The sequence below is a fragment of the Neopsephotus bourkii genome, unplaced genomic scaffold (genome assembly GCF_033783945.1).
Source record: "Neopsephotus bourkii isolate Nb327-2 ecotype Australia unplaced genomic scaffold, CSIRO-AGI_Nbou_v1 NB_1154, whole genome shotgun sequence".
Classification (NCBI taxonomy): Eukaryota; Metazoa; Chordata; class Aves; order Psittaciformes; family Psittacidae; genus Neopsephotus; species Neopsephotus bourkii.
The window spans coordinates 4,501,081-4,518,830 of NW_026901640.1; the positions used below are offsets into that span (position 1 = coordinate 4,501,081).

At 41.8% G+C, this 17,750-nt stretch overlaps 2 protein-coding genes across 3 annotated transcripts; one reads left to right on the plus strand and one right to left on the minus strand.

Moving 5' to 3' along the window:
* Window positions 1-750: 750 nt before the first annotated feature.
* SHPK (sedoheptulokinase) lies at window positions 751-9,728 on the minus strand. 2 transcript variants are annotated; one of them, XM_061363641.1, is made up of 7 exons: window positions 9,500-9,728; window positions 7,542-7,683; window positions 5,022-5,205; window positions 3,639-3,791; window positions 2,377-2,552; window positions 2,081-2,281; window positions 751-1,168 (listed from the first exon to the last, which is right to left on the minus strand). In XM_061363641.1, the coding sequence occupies exons 2-7, from the start codon at window positions 7,678-7,680 to the stop codon at window positions 774-776; spliced, it is 1,248 nt and encodes a 415-aa protein (XP_061219625.1). In that variant the 5' UTR covers window positions 7,681-7,683; window positions 9,500-9,728; the 3' UTR covers window positions 751-773. The 2 variants fall into 2 exon arrangements, with proteins under 2 accessions (XP_061219625.1, XP_061219624.1); XM_061363640.1 differs by lacking the exon at window positions 9,500-9,728 and adding an exon at window positions 8,891-9,239.
* A 244-nt stretch (window positions 9,729-9,972) lies between these two features.
* Window positions 9,973-17,382, plus strand: CTNS (cystinosin, lysosomal cystine transporter). Its single transcript, XM_061363642.1, has 10 exons — window positions 9,973-10,127; window positions 11,438-11,516; window positions 12,260-12,344; window positions 12,437-12,540; window positions 13,509-13,640; window positions 14,390-14,489; window positions 14,584-14,703; window positions 15,820-15,990; window positions 16,203-16,320; window positions 16,693-17,382. Exons 1-10 carry the CDS (start codon window positions 10,064-10,066, stop codon window positions 16,821-16,823), a joined length of 1,104 nt encoding a protein of 367 aa, XP_061219626.1. The 5' UTR covers window positions 9,973-10,063; the 3' UTR covers window positions 16,824-17,382.
* Window positions 17,383-17,750: the final 368 nt, after the last annotated feature.

Below are 17,750 nucleotides of genomic sequence, written 5' to 3' on the forward strand. Positions count from 1 at the left end.
TCCCAATCTCATTTGAGCAACAAGGTGTATACCCATCTTGGTTTAGACAGAAAAAGTATACCTGTTTTCATTTTAAAATAAAGTATAGGGGGAGAAAAAAATTTTATGAGCAACACAAGATAAAAACTTGGACTTTTAAAGGGAATTCAGATGAGCAATACTTGACATTAAAAAGAGATTAGAGTCCAGCCTGGAAGCTGCTGTATTAAAGCTCATTACTCTGATCGTTGTATTCCATCTTTTACAGAGACAACATGAGAAACTATTTGTTCATGCAACAGCTACCGAACTCCTCAAACAAGGCTGACATCTACTGTGCTGCCTATATCTATGTATATTGTGAGACAGCTTAAGAACAAGAAATCTCTAATGAAAACATGAGACTAAGTCACAGACTTACACATCTAAGTTACAGACTCCACATCTTAGTTACAGACTTAGTCTGTAGCTACTCATCTCTCCTAGTCTTTATAAACCTACTTCCTACCAGGAAAATGAGCCTCACATTAAGTATCATTTTATGCAGAAAGCTAATAAATCTTTCCTAGTCACTCAGTCAAATTCAATGTGGTAATTACTTCTTATTTCACAACTGGGAATGACAGAGCAATAAAATGTGTACACCCAGAAGCAGACATTAAATGCAGGTTAGGGGTTTTTTTCCACTGTAATGACACTGCATGTTAAAAGAATTGAAAGAAGTGAAAGGAAACACTGCAAAGCTGGAAAAAAAAACAAAGAAGCTGCATCTCAGGCCATCCCAAACAACGGCTTTATTTTCTATGGAACATCACCATGGCAGCCCCCATGGCAGCATCAACATCCTTCCCGTAAACCACAGGGAACGGAAAAACCCTTTCCACTTCTTGCCTCAGCACCTCGTTCCTGGCAAGGGCACTGCCGCTCCCCAGAACCCTCCTCACTCCAGTCTCCATCAGGCACTGCACAGGTAGCATGGAACAGAGGTTTTCAACGATGCCACGGCACAGGGCTCTGGTTACATGACCCAGAGAGAGGTCAGAGACAGCAATATTGCTCACTGATGCCAACTGCTCAGGAACGTGTCTCTCTCCAAATATGGTTGGGTGGATTGAGAGTTTGCTGTTGGTTTGGGCCAAGGCTGCTTTGATTATCTTTGTATAGATGGCAGACTCCTGGACCTGAAGTCCTGCAGATGGGAAATATCACGTTACTCATCTGAAGAGATCTAGTGTATCTTACATGTGGAAAGTTAAATTGGACAATCCACCCTTCAGCAAGATATGTCCATCTTCTTCTGTGCCCCAGAAGTCATTGTTTTTCCAGGTTTATGAACCACAGTTCTCCCATCCAATTTTATCTAGAACCTGCATTACTTAAAATCCTTTTCAGGTTACAGAAACTGCCTTTCCTGACAACACAGCTATTCATCTTTGCCTATACTGTCTTAAGTTACACAAAACACCACCTTTAAACACATTAACAGCAGATCTCGGCTTCAGTGGCCGAATTGCATATGAATGCAAAGTTCACTTCAAGTACTCACTGCAAGAATAATTTCAGAGCTTATTTCTGTATTGCAAAACCCAAGAAATTGTTAAAAAACCCTGTGAAGACCACGTTTAAAGCACTTGGAAGATATTACATGAGTTTAAGTCTTAAAATCCATTAGAGTCCTGCAAAATATGAAGCAAAAGGCAACTGATCTAATCAAGGGACTCTTCTGGACTGCATTCATACATAATTAGAAGGGTGTCCTCAACTTCACTGGCTTTTACTTTTGAAAATCAACTTGCAAAAAATAATCCTCTTGTGTTCTTAAAACAAAATCCAAAACCTAGCGGCAATGTGAATGTGGAGTCCAAGCATGACTGTCCCAGCATGTTCATAAGCTTCAGCAGGAAATTCCAGAGATCTGGGAAGCATGACCCAAGAGTTACATCCTCACTCCCTATGTGGCATGAAAAAACAGCTCAAGGCCTGTTCCTTTACCTTAGCTTCTTTTTACCCTGCTGATGAATCAAATTTTTAAGCTATCCTTGAAATATAACCTTGAAAATACAGCTATCCTATATTTTACGCTATCCTTGAAATAGCTTACCTAGCTCTTCTGTCCACTGTGCCACCATGTCCACAAATGTTGCTAGGACATTGCCCCCATTAAGTGATGCTGCCACAGCCAAGTAGTCATCATTGAAGTAGGGAAAATAAGTAAGAGCTGAGGAAGGATCTGGCATGTCTGGAGGCTGGAAACCAGGAGGCATTAGGATACTCAGCTGAGCAGAGGTGCCGATATTAAGAACTAGAACATAAAAGCAAAAAATAAATCAGTGTTTTACTAGGCTACCCTGAAGGAGACCAATGAGAAAACCAAGCAAGATATCAAAATGATCATACCTGCATCAGTCCTCTCAGTCAGACAGGAATACACAGAGCACTGGAAATCCCCCAGAGCAACTCCTACTTTTGCTCCTTTGGGTATTCCATGCCATACATTGACTGTTCTGCCTGCAATACTGCCAGGGTCTCCCACCTCTGGAAGCAAGTGAATGGGAAAGCCAGATTCTTTTAATCTGCAATCAGAACAATATTATTGCAGGAAAGTAGTGTGGGAATGTGTAGTGTGACTACAAAAGCCTCTCTGAGGTCACAGACGAACCCAGACATGCATTTGTGTCTGCTGGATTTATGGATGCTTTCACCTATTTGGAACGCTTTGTCTTGGACAGGGGCAGCATTCCAGTTCAATGAGCTGGGAAAACCAGAATCATCTAGAAGAAGAAATAGCTTTCCTTTATATGCATCTTGATTACCTGAGATTTATCCTAGTGGTGTCATACGGACAAGCAATTCCAGGGCAAAAGGACAACCACAAAACCAGAAAAGAAAAAGCAACTTCACAGAACTTGAAGCTGTCATGCAGTTAGTGGTTCAAAACCAAACCACAAAGAGTTAAGTCCAACAAACTCCTTACATAAGATACTCTACATTGCTACAGCAATAACACCAAATTAATAACAGCTCAGTAGGCCAAATGCAAGTTTCTGTCACTCTTTCATACCTTCATGAGCAGATCTTTTCACCTTGGAGTCCTGGCCTAACCTAAGCTCTGAATTATATAAGGCCTTAGCACTCAGCCCTGAAAGAGCAAATCATTAAAATAAGTAAGTAAATTCTTGAAAGAGCAAATCGTTAAAATAAATAAGTAAATAAACGAACTGATTCCCTATAAAACTTTCTGAAGATCTGTAACTCTTAGGTATTATCACAAGTAAGTCTTAGTAGTTGTGAAGGAACTCAGCTGAATGAACTACGGAACTGTCTTTTACCATCACAACATCTTGGCTGCAGCATGCACTTGCCCACCCCATCCCATCACAGAAAGGAAGAGAGCAGTTTGGCATATGAGGCCTCACTGATGAGTCTCTCAACTCTGCTCTCTTAAGTATTTCTAAAATATCATGCCAGATTTTATACGCTTTAGACATATGTACCTTGCAGAACAAACTCTCAACAGTTCTTCAGTACAGGCCACACATATATAGAAGTAACTTTCAATCCCTTTTTATCTGTAGCACTCTCATACTTAGGGACCAGAGATGTTCACATTGCCCATCACAAGCAATATACAAAACCCATTTGATGTCCTTAGCACTTACATATCAGTATTCCAGCTTTTATTTCTGGAATTAAAATATCCCCAGCTGGCAGCATTCTGGACAGACATGAGTGGCTTCCTCAGGTCACACAACATGGCAACCACGTAGTCATGGATAGTGCCAGCTGCATCATAAGACTTCAGAAAACCTGGACTTTTAAACGAAACACATTAAAACCAATGAGGGGCACTTTAAGGCAGAGGGAGCAAGATTACTTCCATTGCTATTAGGAGCTTCAGACATGTGTGGGCCCATCTAAAAAATGAAACAGCCATCTCAGTGATAAGCCTGGACTTTGTTGTTTTGGTTGGTTTTGTAAGTGGAATTTGCTTTCCAAGCTGTTACAGCAGCAGCAATAATTACCTACTGCTGGAAGATGGAGAGACAAAGGCTTTAAGGAACGAGCTGTCCAGGTTCAAAAGCACACCACTGCAACAGTTACCAGGAAGGCAGTAATTGTTTGCACAAAAAAAATGATCCTGGAGGTCATTTGTTGATCTGTTTGTTAATCCTGGAGCATTTGAGAAAAGTATGTAAATTCCTGCAGTTGTTCGAGGATCCACAAATTGTATGAATGGAAACGTATCAATGGTTAAATAAAACAGGAACAAAGCAAAGCAGCTGAACTCAAACAGCTCTAAAGCAAGATCATGCCATGCTCCATGTATTTGCTGGACACACACTGTAAGAAACCAAGATCTAGTAAGTTTTTGCCCATTTATTGAACCTGAACTCATTGCAGAGGAAGACTTTGGCTCTTTGAAAAACAGCATACTGCAGACATAACTGAAGAACAACTCTTGCTGATGCCAAGTCATAAGTGAAAAATTATATCCTCTGCAAACACACCACAGCAAAGCAGACCATTTTTAACACCTCATACGGATTTCGGTGCCTAAGGAAGGAAGGAACTGAAATTAATTTAAAGAATATTTGTTTTAGCATCTGGCAGCAAGCAGACAAAGCAACTCAATTACTGTTTTAGGCATGCTTGTATTTTTCACAGTCTGCACAAAGCAAAATTATAATGTTCAAACTACATTAGCAGAGCTCCTCTGAGCGGTGGGACAGACTAGAATGATTCTACAGTTCTTTAAGGCTTTTGTTACTATATGGTCAAAAGCTTTTATTTTTATTACAGAGATCTGCAGTATTTTTATGAGGTCAGAGAATCTTGTGCTTAGTGGCATACAGTTTATGTTGAACACTGCCATTTTAAATATTCTTTGGCTACTTATTTAATACTACAATTAAAGGGAAACACAGCCACTCAGCTTATAGTGGCACTAACATGCTACAGGAATACTAATTGTCACATAAATTCAAGATGAGAAACTGCCAGTCAACCACCTAATAAGGGAATGCTTTCGACAAACAATGTACCTCTTCTTTAAATACCAGTAGACTGTGGCACATCCAAATCCTGTAGCCAAGCTGATATGCGACTGTGGCAAAGGAAGAGAAGAGAGGAAGGTAGGACTGCAGCGAGTATCTTGCCAAGTAACGAGATGACTGACTTCCTCTGGCTCAAAGGTAGGGCCTGGGCCACTCTCTGCCCACTTGCAACCTGAAACACACAGTATCTGAGAAGCCCAGCAACCCCCTGCAGCGTAGTCCACCTGGCACTCCTCATTTCTGGCCACTTTTGATGATTTGTCAAATACACTGGAAAAAGAGCAGAATCAGAGCCTGTAGTGACTGTAATCAAATTAATTAGTCATGGTTTTCAGCCCTAGATAACATCATAATGGCAGTCATCCTCTGCTAAAACAGAGATTAGTACCCAAAGGCCTTCATTATCTACAAGCACTCCTAGTGCCTCCAGGAACAAGTAGTTTGCACCCTTAGATATTAATGATGCAACTTAAACATCAGGTTATCCACAAAACAACCAACCAACCAACCCCTCAGTTCTGGTATGGGACGTAATGAGCTGATATGACAGCTCTCATATACAAACCTTAACTGGGAGCTGCCACATCATGACCTAAAGAATGATTTATTAGTAACCAACTGCCTATGATGGATAGCATGTAGTTTAATCACCTTTTGAGACAAAGGAAGAAAAAAGCCTGGATCTATATGTGTTAAGCAATGGACTGTGAAGTACTAAAGAGAATCCCTTCCTTCTGCTATGCAACAAAACTTCACCAAAGGTAGAATAGGGTTTAATTTGGTTTTTGGTTTTACCAGTCCAGAATGTCCTTTGAACAGAGATCACCACACCTTTGATGAAACTTTCACATTCTTCCACATGAAGGCCTCAGTTAAATTACGGTGACTTCTCAGAGCTTTCTCAGCAATGTCTGCTACTGCTCCAGTCCAGCGTGCTACCTCCTGCCCCAACATGCTCACCACAAAAAGTCCTGCAAAGGCAGCACACTCACCTGCCAGACCAGAAGTGTAAGCAGAGGCTCAGCTCAAGCACTGGCATGTGATGTTTGCTCACACACTCCACAGCACAGCTTTGGCCTCTGACAATTACTGCTCTCTCAGGTTATGCCTGGTCACAGTGTGGGGATGGGGGATAGGACAGGCCATGAGCTGTCTCCGTAAGTGAAGCAGCCTGCTGGTTTTGACTAGCACAAATATGGCTAAAAGAGTCTGTCTTGGGCTGGATACAGCTACACTCACACAGTAAAAAGCAGCCATGAAAGCTGGAAACTACTAGGTGAAAGATGCAAAGCAAACACATTCTTTTCTTGTTCCCTTAATTCCCTGTTCTATTAAATCTGTTTGAACTGAATTTCCAATTTGTTTGCTTTTCTAGTTTTAAATGGATGCTAAGAAAAATTATTAACCATAAATCTAACCCTAAAGGATGCTATTAAAAATGTAATTTGTGTCCCAAAGTGCATGAATCCACTTAGTCTACTCAAAACAAATGAGAGCTAACACCCTCTTTCACTTGACAGAAATGAAACAAAAGTGGACTGTGGCTTTAGGAAATAAAATATTAACCAATATGACATAAGAATCTATGTCTGCCATGAACCCATGAGGTTTTGGTATGCAGCCCTTGAGACAGCTGGAAAGCCAGCAACAACTCCTTTGGTCCATCAGTCTTTGTATTTCTTTCTTTCTTCCCTTACAGCCAGTAATGAATAGCACAGTGTGTCTTAAAAGCAATTAAGACCCTGACAACTTTTGACAGGCAGTGACTAGCACTTTTGGGAAGCCTATTCTATGGTTTACAATACATTTTTGCCTAACTTCTATAATTATGAGGCTTGCATAATTGCTCACATGTGTACACCACAAGGTAACGAGAAAGAAGACATGGAACCACATTCTGAAAGCCTCAGACTTCAGTTCTGAAAAAAGCAAACAAAAAAGGCCTGAAAACACCATTTACTGAAATGCAGCTTTCTCCACTTTACCTTCAAACAGCATTTCAAAATAGCTGGTTTGCTACTGCTGTGCACATTGTAACATAAAAACCAAACAGGTCTTATTTTTCAAAGCATATACAAAACTGCCACTATGACTCCTGCAGAATCATTAGAAGGTATTCAGGTACTAGACAACAGCTAGTTAAGTGTTTTATGAGGTAAGAGCCACCTCAGTTCACTCATATGATGCACAAGGTCTTTCAACTGGCAGCATATAGCATATAATGGACATATTGGACAAGCCACAAACATGTTATTCCTCTTTCATATTAATAATTGTGCTGACTCTGCAGTGATCTCCTTAGGATAAATGCTTTAACAAATCTGTGTAAACAATATCCTTAACTGAAATTTCAATAATTTAAAAACATTTCCACAGATCTTCTGTTAATTCTGTTTTACAGAAGACCAAAGTGAACACACAGCAGTTTCCTACAGATAGTTTCAGAATTAAAATCATATTTTCTGTATCATAATACTCCAAACAGGAATGGCAAAGAATTAATGTTACCTTTATCTCTTTTCCAAAACACAATCCCATGCATTTGTCCTGTAATACCAATGTGACTGACTCTTTGAAGCTGCTGCTGAGGTAGAGCAGCAAGGCATTCATTGAGTGCTCTTATTATTCTCCGGACATCCTGCTCCATTCCCTGCAATCATAAAACATTATTCGGAGCATAAAACCATTAGGATTCACTCAATGTATTTATTAAACAAGACTACTCAAGTCAGAAGTGAGCAACAGAATTCATTTAGCTTAATAACATGTATTAGAATGACATTCACTACTAAATTGAAAAAATAAAAAAAAGCAAAAAACCCACAAAACCACAGAAACTAAAACCCAATACCAGCAAGCTGAGAATGAGATAACAGCCTCTTAAACTGAAGGCCAGATAATCTCCTAAGTTACCATACTCATCTATACATTTTAAAAAAATCCATTAACATTGACTACATGCTTTCACTAGTTCATCTTATATATTGCTCTTCTTTTTCCCCACAGAGAGGATTACTGTTGTGTTCTGCCTTGCATGCAGTTTCCCTTGTAAGCTCCTCTGTATCTACGCCCTGTTGATTTTGATGACACTGATACTTCATTTCTGGATATTGTAGTCCTAGAACTCCCCATCAGATTGATCTACTCGGCAAACTGACCAAACCACACCACAAAAGAAGCTGCATTCCAGTTTTCTCACTGAATTTCAAGGATTCCAGTTACTTTGTGGCAGACCAGTGTGAAGGTTACAAGCAAAAGTGTTCAAATCCAGTCTACATACAGATGTGAGCTATTCTGCATGCACGTAATTTTAGCTGCATAAACATGACTATGCCTGTTTGGTATTTTTGCTCAGAAGTTGGGCTCACTTCATTACTAGGCCAGAGGCATGTTGGTATGTATTTTTTACGATTCTGACTCACCCTTTCTTAGATTGACCAACACAATAGATGTAAAGGTCTTTTAATAGGAGTACATGCTCGTGGCTCTTTCCACAGGGAATTTCTAGTTATGATTCTATCTCACATTAAAGCGCAAGCCAGCCTTCTAGTTGGCAGGCGGTTGCTGTTTTTTGACAAGCAGTGTGAAAGACAAGGTGATGGCTCACAGGAGAATAGTTTTAGATTTTTTTATGCAATTTTTCAAAACCTGAGTCTTTTATCAAGCAGCACTACTTGACTTTCTTCAACAGGAGAGTGAGAGCATTTTATTTTCAGACACCCAGAAACATGCAGCAACCAGCTGCCAATCTAGGCATGAGAACAAGCCAGGAAAACCATTGAAGTGTACGCAACGTAGCAAAACAACCCAGCCACTGCAAGGCAAGGCCAGTATCCTGAAATCTGTCCGCCCCTTACCTGCGGTCCAGCTTCCAGGCTACTGGTGTATGCCTGCGTCTCCCTGGAGCAGCTCTCTGCCACCACTTGCTCTCGCTCTGCCCCTATCAACAGGGCTGCTTTAACCGATGTCGTGCCCAAGTCGATGCCCAGCACGCAAGCAGGCACAGGGCTGCCTGCTGCCTCGCCAGCCGCCATGGCCATGGCAAGAGATTGCTTTCACCTCCCCCACCAAGCACAGGTCTCTGTACAGTGGCTAGACCAGCACCCACCAGGCTGAGTCCCACACTGCTCCTTGCTACCTCTGAGGGGGAACTTGCCCCAAGAGCAGCGAGGGCGCAAGCTGTGTGGGCTCCCAACTCACTGCGCGCAGGACTGGGCTGAACTCTGCCCTCTGACTGAAGATGGACTTTGCCCTCTGACTGAAGATGTCTCCCCTCAGCTGCGCCTGGCTGCTACCCCTCCATCTTGAACGTAACAAACTGTCTCTTCCCCCAACCTCCCCGGTGACCTGCGCAGCTTTAAGCTGAACTTTAACAAACACGCAGAGCGACAAACCCGCCCGCCCTCCACTCGCAGCTTTCCCTCCTCCCAGCCCCACCACCACCAACCCAACGCGCTCCGCCGCACCCAATATGGCGCCCGAGGGCGGCCGCACCGGCGCTGGGCGGGGAAGCGATGAGCGGCCGCCTCACGTGAGAAGCTGAAAAGGGAAGAGCCGGGACGGAGCTGCGGCAGTGGAAGGAGGTAGGCACCTGCTCCTCCGTGCTGCCTCCTCCGCAGTGTTAGTGTTAGGACGCTCTAGGGCAAGCGTGGGATGTCCCCTCTGCAGTATGTCTCCTGAGGGGAGGGCGGCGGGGACTACAAGTCCCAGGGAGCACCGCGTTGCCGGGGGTGGCGGTGCTGGGGGTAGAGATGCAGTGGCTGCTGAGATTTGTAGTCCCAAGGGGAAGGGGAGGGTCTTTCAGGGGGCGGGAGCGGGCCCAGCTATGAGGTACGGGTGGCGTCGGGGGAGTGTGGTCAGGCAGAGGGACTGAATTGGTTCTGTCCCGTGCGTGTTGAGAGTTCCTCAGCCGGGCTGTGATGGGCACCGTTTGAAGGGTGCTGCCAGCTGAGGGAATGGGCAGGGGTCCCCTCAAAAGGTGTGAGTCCTAAGCAAAGCTTTCTCCCTGCTTTTTCTGTAGGTTTTCCGCGATGAGGATGCAATACCTGCTCCCCACTCTGCTGCACCTCTCCCTTGTGGTGCTGGGGCCTAGCGGTGAGTGTCTGGGCATCCCAGGTTAGGCCATGGGGCTCCCTCAGGCAGGGGCCAGTTCCACATCTGTAAGTGGTGGAAGAGGGTTGCTCTGCAGTGTCCCTTACACCTCTCTGGGGAGACCTGTGCCCTTTTCTTCTGTTATACCGTTGACTTGGTGTGCTCCTGCACAGGCAGTGCTATGCTAAGGCACTATTGTGGTGGAGCACTCGCCTCTGCAGAAACAGATTAAATACTGTCTGTGGTGCAGTCAGTGATGAACTGGGGAATTCTCCTGCCTTTAAATAATGTCTTAAGAACACTGTGTAATATAGAATCATAGAATAGTTAGGGTTGGAAATGACTTTAAGATCATCTAGTTCCACCCCCACCCTGCCATGGACAGGGACACTTCACACTAAACCATGCCACCTAAGGCTCTATCCAGCCTGGCCTTGAACACCGCCAGGGATGGAGCATTCACAACTTCCCTGGGCAACCCATTCTAGTGCATCACCACCCTCACAGTAAAGAACTTCTTCCTTATATCTAACTTGAACTTCCCCTGTTATATATATTTATATATGGCAATAAGAAAAAAATTATCTGTTTTTTTTCTCAATTTCTAATCTTATGTACCTCTTTGTTCTTCCTCTTGTCTCTTGTGTCCTTTAAATATACAGTGAATAAAATAGGCTTAGATTCCAAATGTCAAAATCATTGACATGTGACCACCTTATGGTTTTGTTACCGGTTTTATTGGCACTTGGAATCTCAGCCTCTTGAAGTATTATGTGGTATAACACAGCTGAATTGCTGCAAGTGTGCCACTTAATGGTAATATTTCAGAGCACTATAGTAAGGTGCTTGTGATTCCTGAATTGTGAAGATAAATATACGTTTGCTGGAACATCTGGGCACCTGAACTGAACTGTGACCCAAGAAGCTATTTTAAAATAGATTTGGGACATTTATAACTCCTAAGTTACTAGGATCACATCAAGAAACAATTAGTGTGGGTTTGAAGTATCTATAGCCGCCTCTTGGCATGAACTTTTGTTGCACTTCAAATATTTAAATTGCTTCCTTGTAATGTGTTCAAGTGACAGTTACTTCTCTTTTTAAATTTTTTAGTCTCCTTGAAAGAAGCTTCACTGCCTTTGCTGTTTGTCATATGTACTCACTGTATTAATCTGACACCACAGGTACCAATGGACAAAATGTCTATATCACAAAAGAAAGTAGGTGGTTCTTCTGAAGGAGCTATTAATTATTCACAGTAATTGAGATGTGTAGGGTTGTTTTGTTTTGACTTTTTTTTTTTTCTGTCTCAGATGGAGTCATTGTATTGTCTGTCCCTGAAATGGTTTCATTAGAAAGGGGAAGTTCAACAAATGTCACGATCTTTCTGAGGTAAAATAATGATTGCATCTTTACTTTCTTTTTGGAATGGGTGATGATCAAGCAGGTAGGACTTGGCTATATACTTAAGACTTCCCTGCAGACTCAGTTAATTGTTCATACAGAGTAAATCTTACCTGTGTGACTGCCCATTTCTAGACTATTACATTGCTTAGTACAGTATGGATCAGGATAGTGCAGCATTCTCATAAACATCTTTGACTGGCCTCTGATAACACCCCATGCCATTTGTATGGGAAGTTGAGCTGGAAAATATGTTTTATACTGTCTGCCCTATATTAGCTTACTGAACTGTCTTCTGTAAGTGAACTTAGAGTTCCTTCATTTCTAAAAATTGATGCTTAAGAGAAACTTATATTTCCTAGAAGGATCACGAAGAAAGTTTTAGCAAGCAAACAGAACTCAGTTTCTAGCAAAGAAATACAGCTAGTCCAGAGTGGGGGCTGATGCACCCATTGTTTAGTAAAAAATGCATTGTTTACCCATGTTTTTGCTGTGTCAGCCTCTTCCCAGGAAAGGACCATTAAAAATATGCACCCCCTCACCTTTGGATCTCAACGTTTGTGTAAAGAGAACAGTCACATGAAAATCTAAGAGCTGTGATAGAGGTTCTGGGGCGTATGACGTTTGTTGTTTGCAAGAGGTGTAAGGATTTAGCAGATCCTCTCCCAGAGCCTTAAAGCAATCTTTGTGAACTCAAGCACCAGTCTAACTTGTTTTTTCTGTCTTCACAGGGCTCCATTAAATGAGACACTTGAGATAACTTTTAACATTACACACTCATCAAAGCAGAGCACCATTATTGAACTGCCTGATGAAGTAAGTGACAGAACAGATTTCTGACCTTACGCAAAAGGCTTCCACTAGTTTGGTGTAACTCTCCTTTTTCTTCCCTCTGCTTTGTCTTGCAGGTAAAATTGCCTGCAGGTCACACTAAAGCAGAATTCCAAGTGAAAGCAGATGATGTTGGACAAGTAACAGTTTATCTTTATACAGTTAATTTCAACTTAACTGGGTGAGAAACTGGTTTTTAGTTCCACTTGCTATCTTACAGCTTCCTACACTCTGGGGTAACCACTTCCTCCTTATAGTTAAATAGCTGATGGACATGGGTGGTATGTAGCTGAGATGTGACCCTCCAGCAATCCCAAAGCTATTCAGCTAAATACAGGGCATGGAAGCAGAGTGATAGTCTTGGTATTTTAGATTTCATTACTAAATGACTCTTGAGTTCTTGTGGTTCCTCAGTCTGGTTTTAATAACCCCTCCGAAAAGTATCAAAACTACTTGTCAACTTGTCTGATCTGGGAAGCATTTGATTGTAAACGTCCAGTGGGATACTATTTTTAGTGTGCAGAACTTGTTCTGGAGTGCTAACAGCCTGATGCAGCTGTGTGCCTGTGTCACTACCATGAGATACAGGCATCTTGCTTTCTAATTAGTTTCTCTTTTCACAGATGCCTGTCCTCCCTAATAGAAAAACAACCTAGAAAGATGGAGAAAGTTGGATTGTATTTGTTGCCCAAATGCTACTGAGTAATAGAATCCTTCTGTTTTACTTCCTTGTTTTGCTTCTGCTTTTAAGGCTCAAAGCAAATGCAGAGGTAAGCATGTGAAGTGCTCAACAGGACAGGCATGATCGTGAAGCGTTGCTGGCAGGCTGTGAAAAGTGAAACTCTGCTCTTGCGTAACAGATGTTGTGCTATGAAAGTGGAAGCCATAAGCACAACATGACTTTTTTTTAAGATTTCTGTGGTAATGGAGTAGAAAAGAAAGAGGCAAGAAGGAAAGGGTAGGTTGAGGGTAGGAGTGAGAGATGTCCCAAACACAAGTGCACTAAGGAAAAGGGGAGCATCTCAACGGAAATTAACTCCGAATCTTTTGCCTTGTCTCAACACCTGCTCTCTGTTTTCTCAAAGCAGAACACTGCAAAATCTCCTGAAGAAGTGCAAATTAACTCATTCTCTTTGCATTACCTATCAGACCTAGGATTCAATTTCAAGTGATTCATAGCATCATAGTGAGATATGCTGATGAGGTGATTGGCTGGATCTATTTCCTCGCTTGGTCTATCTCCTTTTATCCTCAACTCTTTGAGAACTGGCGCCGAAAAAGGTAAAGAGACTTCAGATGTGTTTGCAAGTCACTTAAGCACTTAACTTCTTCAAATCATGTTCCTAGCTTCAGTTACATCCATCTTGGTTATTGTGAATTATGCATGAAGACTGGGGGGGGAGGGAGGGAAGTAAGGCAAATACAGGGCCTAAATAAATGCAGCCCTAGTGAACTTTGGAGCATGCAGGTCAGAGGAAAGTACATGCATCCTGCAGACACCTAATCCTCAGGTTTGGCATCCAATACTGATTTGTGATAGAGGAGGCTTGCCCATTCACTTTGGTGTCACTCTGTAAATCATCTGGCTGAGCCAGCTGTGATGACCACTTTCAAAAATTGCTTACCTTATGAGCAGTTTGTACTGTACTCATTAGGCCAGTTCCCTTTAAATGAAGTGACTCTAAGTAGAAACATTATTATATATGAAAACTAAAGCATTTCTTCTGGCAAAGATGCACTACTACTTCCATGGATTCAGGCTGGAATGAATTTATCAGACTATCTGAGCTCACGGCAGCATGAAGTTAAACAGCAGGGACACAGTTGTGACAAAGCTGTCACGAGTACAAGTGCCTGGAATGTGAGAAATATTTCACCTTGCTTCCTGATAGACTCACAGCATCATGGTACAATACCTTTCACTTATATAAAAAATTGCCTATAAATCAGTACCTTGTAGGGTCAAGTTGTTGCTGGAACTGCCTATAATGATCATGCATATTTCTCATACTATTTCCTCCCTTTTCTAGCGTTGTTGGACTAAGCTTCGACTTTCTAGCATTAAACCTTACTGGCTTTATAGCATACAGTGTATTTAATGTTGGACTCTTCTGGATACCCTTAATTAAGGTAAGCATAATTATCTCTTAACACTTGCCAGGGGGTGGGTATTTGTAGAAGGAAATTAAGGCATTTAGTTGCTTTTGGTTTCCCTTATATTTAGGAGGAATTCTTAGTCAGTTATCCCAGTGGGGTGAACCCTGTGGCTATCAATGATGTTTTCTTCAGTCTCCACGCAGTAGTCCTAACTCTCCTCACCGTTATGCAGTGCTGCATCTACGAGGTAAGTGTCAACACTGGGCTCTGCCAGAGCTCCCTCTGCCGGGCACCTCGCCACTCACCGTCTGCTCCTTTTCGGCTCCAAAGTCCTATTCGTTGCACTTTCTCTGGCCTTTCAAGAAGTCAGGCTTCACAATCCATCTGCCTTTACCTTTCCTGAGGTAGGAGCAATTTCAGGAAGCTTAGCTACTTCAGTCTCGGGATGTTGTGAGCTCCAGCTCCTTAGGTACTCAAAATAACTGAGGCAAACAGCCAAGTTCATGAAGTTCCCTAACAGATTTCTAGCAAGCACATAGATTACAGTTCTACACAGAACAAATGCTGGTATGTGCTTTTCAGTTTCCTCCCTGCATGGACCATTCTTCAAGGTCGGTCCTTAGGGATTCCCTGCAATTCATCCAGCTTTTTTTTTCTTTTTTTTTTTTCCCAACTTCCTTTCTCCTAAAACAGTCGAAAAGACCCATTTATAATTCCCACCGTTTTCAGGTGAGACTGCTTATTGTAGTCAGGTGGTTCTTTAATTCCCATTGATTGTTATACTTGGGTGGTTTTTTTATTTAATTCCTGTTGTAAAAGCCTTTGATGTGAACAGCTAATTTTCTCTAGATGGTAAGTTTCTCTCTTGGTACTTCCTTTGGTAATGCTAAACCTAAAACTCTAACAGCCCGTGTGTCACCACTGCTAGGTGCAATAGTGTTTTCTAGTCAAGAAGTAGAAGGCAATCATGAATCTTTTAGCATAATGGCATTAGCAGCCTTTTTCATATGTAGGAACTGTTGATAGTATCACACTGAATGCAGGAGACTGTTAAAGATGTGGCACTGATAATAGGCATCATAAATACTCAAGAATACCACCACATATTGTTTTTCACTTCATGTCCACTTCATGGGCAGCAGTATTCCAAATGATTGATGTTGAATATTGCTCGTCAGCTCTTGCAAACCTACAGCTTGTTGTTGTAGCACTCACCTAAAATTCCCTTGTGGTATGATCCCAACTCATACAAGAATAGCTTTGGACTGTAACTTTGCATAGTCATGTGTATATTCTGTATCTTACAGTGTGTCTGGGGATGTATGGTTAGGTTGGCCTAAGTGTGTCTGCATTTCTGTTTCAGAGAGCAGCTCAGAAAGTATCCAAAGTTGTTGTTGGGCTACTGGCACTCGCATGGATCTTCACATTTACAACACTGTTTCTTGCTGCAGCGGAGGAAATGACATGGCTACAGTTCTTATTCTGCTTCTCTTACATTAAGTTAGCAGTCACACTGATAAAATATTTTCCACAGGTAAATCTGAACTTTTCTGCTTTTATACTACATTTCTCTCACCCTAAGCTTGTGATGTGTGCTCTTGAAAGTCTGACTACACTAAACCAGCAATGATTATTTATTAAGTCTTTTAGCGACAAAGCCAGAGTAGTTATACAGAAGGCTTCTTAAATGTTAGCCTCAGAAATCTTATATGTGACGTGCTGACCAGCTTTGTGTTGCGCTCTCAGGCATACATGAATTACTGTCGGAAAAGTACAGAGGGATGGAGTATCGGAAATGTATTGCTTGACTTTGCTGGTGGAAGCTTCAGCCTTCTCCAGATGTTTTTGCAGTCATACAACAACGGTAAGGTTAGAACTGAAGTGGTGGGGCCTTTCTTAACAGGTTGGGAGAAGCCTTCTACAAAGCAGGTATAAACAAGTAAGTAATTTTGGGAGAATGATGTTTGTGCTATAGTATGGGTAGATGTTCTTATATAAGAATAAAGAATCTCTTCCTGTTCCTTCATAACAGAAAGTGAAATAGCTATTTCATAGAAAGCGTAAGAACTTTATTAATTAGCTTTGCATTAAGATGTGCACTACAGTTAGTTTTAAGGTGTGTCTAAGCAGTGCAGGTAATAAACATGAACTTCTCTAATATGCATGACATAACCTTGTGGTTTTGAGACAACTCTACACTTGAGGAGTTTTAACTTTCTAATTTGGTGTTTGACAGATCAGTGGAAGTTAGTATTTGGAGATCCAACCAAGTTTGGCCTGGGTGTCTTCTCCATCATCTTTGATATTGTTTTTATGGCCCAACACTACTGCCTTTATAGGAGACAAGGGTATGAACCTTGTGAATAACATCACTTCTGAAGACAAAAACTCTAAGTTGAACTTGCCTCTACCCTGGCTGAGGGCTTTCAAGATGCCTACTGACAGTTCTTATGTGTTTATACTTTGATCCTCTTTGGTGTGGAATACAAACTGTTGCCTTGCAAAAATGCCAGATGCCTTAAAGGACAGCAAGCTATCTTGACACTGCTTGCAAATGGAAGACTCATGCCTGTTGAAGCTGCAAAGGCAGCTTAGTGTGAGCTGTCCAAGCAACACATGGCTCTTTTCCCATTAGCAACAAGGAAAAGAAAGACCAGAATGATGTCTGATTAGAAGTAATGCACAAAGAGCCACAGTCTAGCTCCCAAACATCTGAGATAATGTTTAAGCAACCACTTAGTATCTTAATGTTAATGACTGAAGACTGTGGACGTAAGTGCTGCTGCTGCCTCCTCCTCATGGACAGATCACCACCACTCAGGTTGGCTGTTAACAGCTGTAGTGGTACATAAAAGAATGAGGTTGGTAATTCAGGTTCTAGTATTTGTGTATTTACTCTTTTATTAAAAATACTGAGAAGCGGAAACTGTATTCTTATTTCACCAAAAGCTCTCAAAGGTGCTAAACAACTAGTGTACTTACTTCATTTTCCTGAGTTCTACTGCTATGCCTTGAATCCTAAATGGTTAAAGAGTTTCCTAAGTCTTTAATAAGTGGATCATGTTAACAGCCCCATAATTAAATATATGTTTTTTGTTTCCTGGGCAACTTTCCAACTACATGTGCTGTGATCAAGGTCTTAAGATACATTTACGCATTACACCCTTTAAAGAACAAGAAGGGAATCCATGCACTTGTACTTTGAACAGTATTTAACAGCTCAAATGTTAATGTGTCTTACGAGGTGTCAAACTAAGGAAGACTAGGACACTTCTCTCCCCTGCTGGAGTCCCA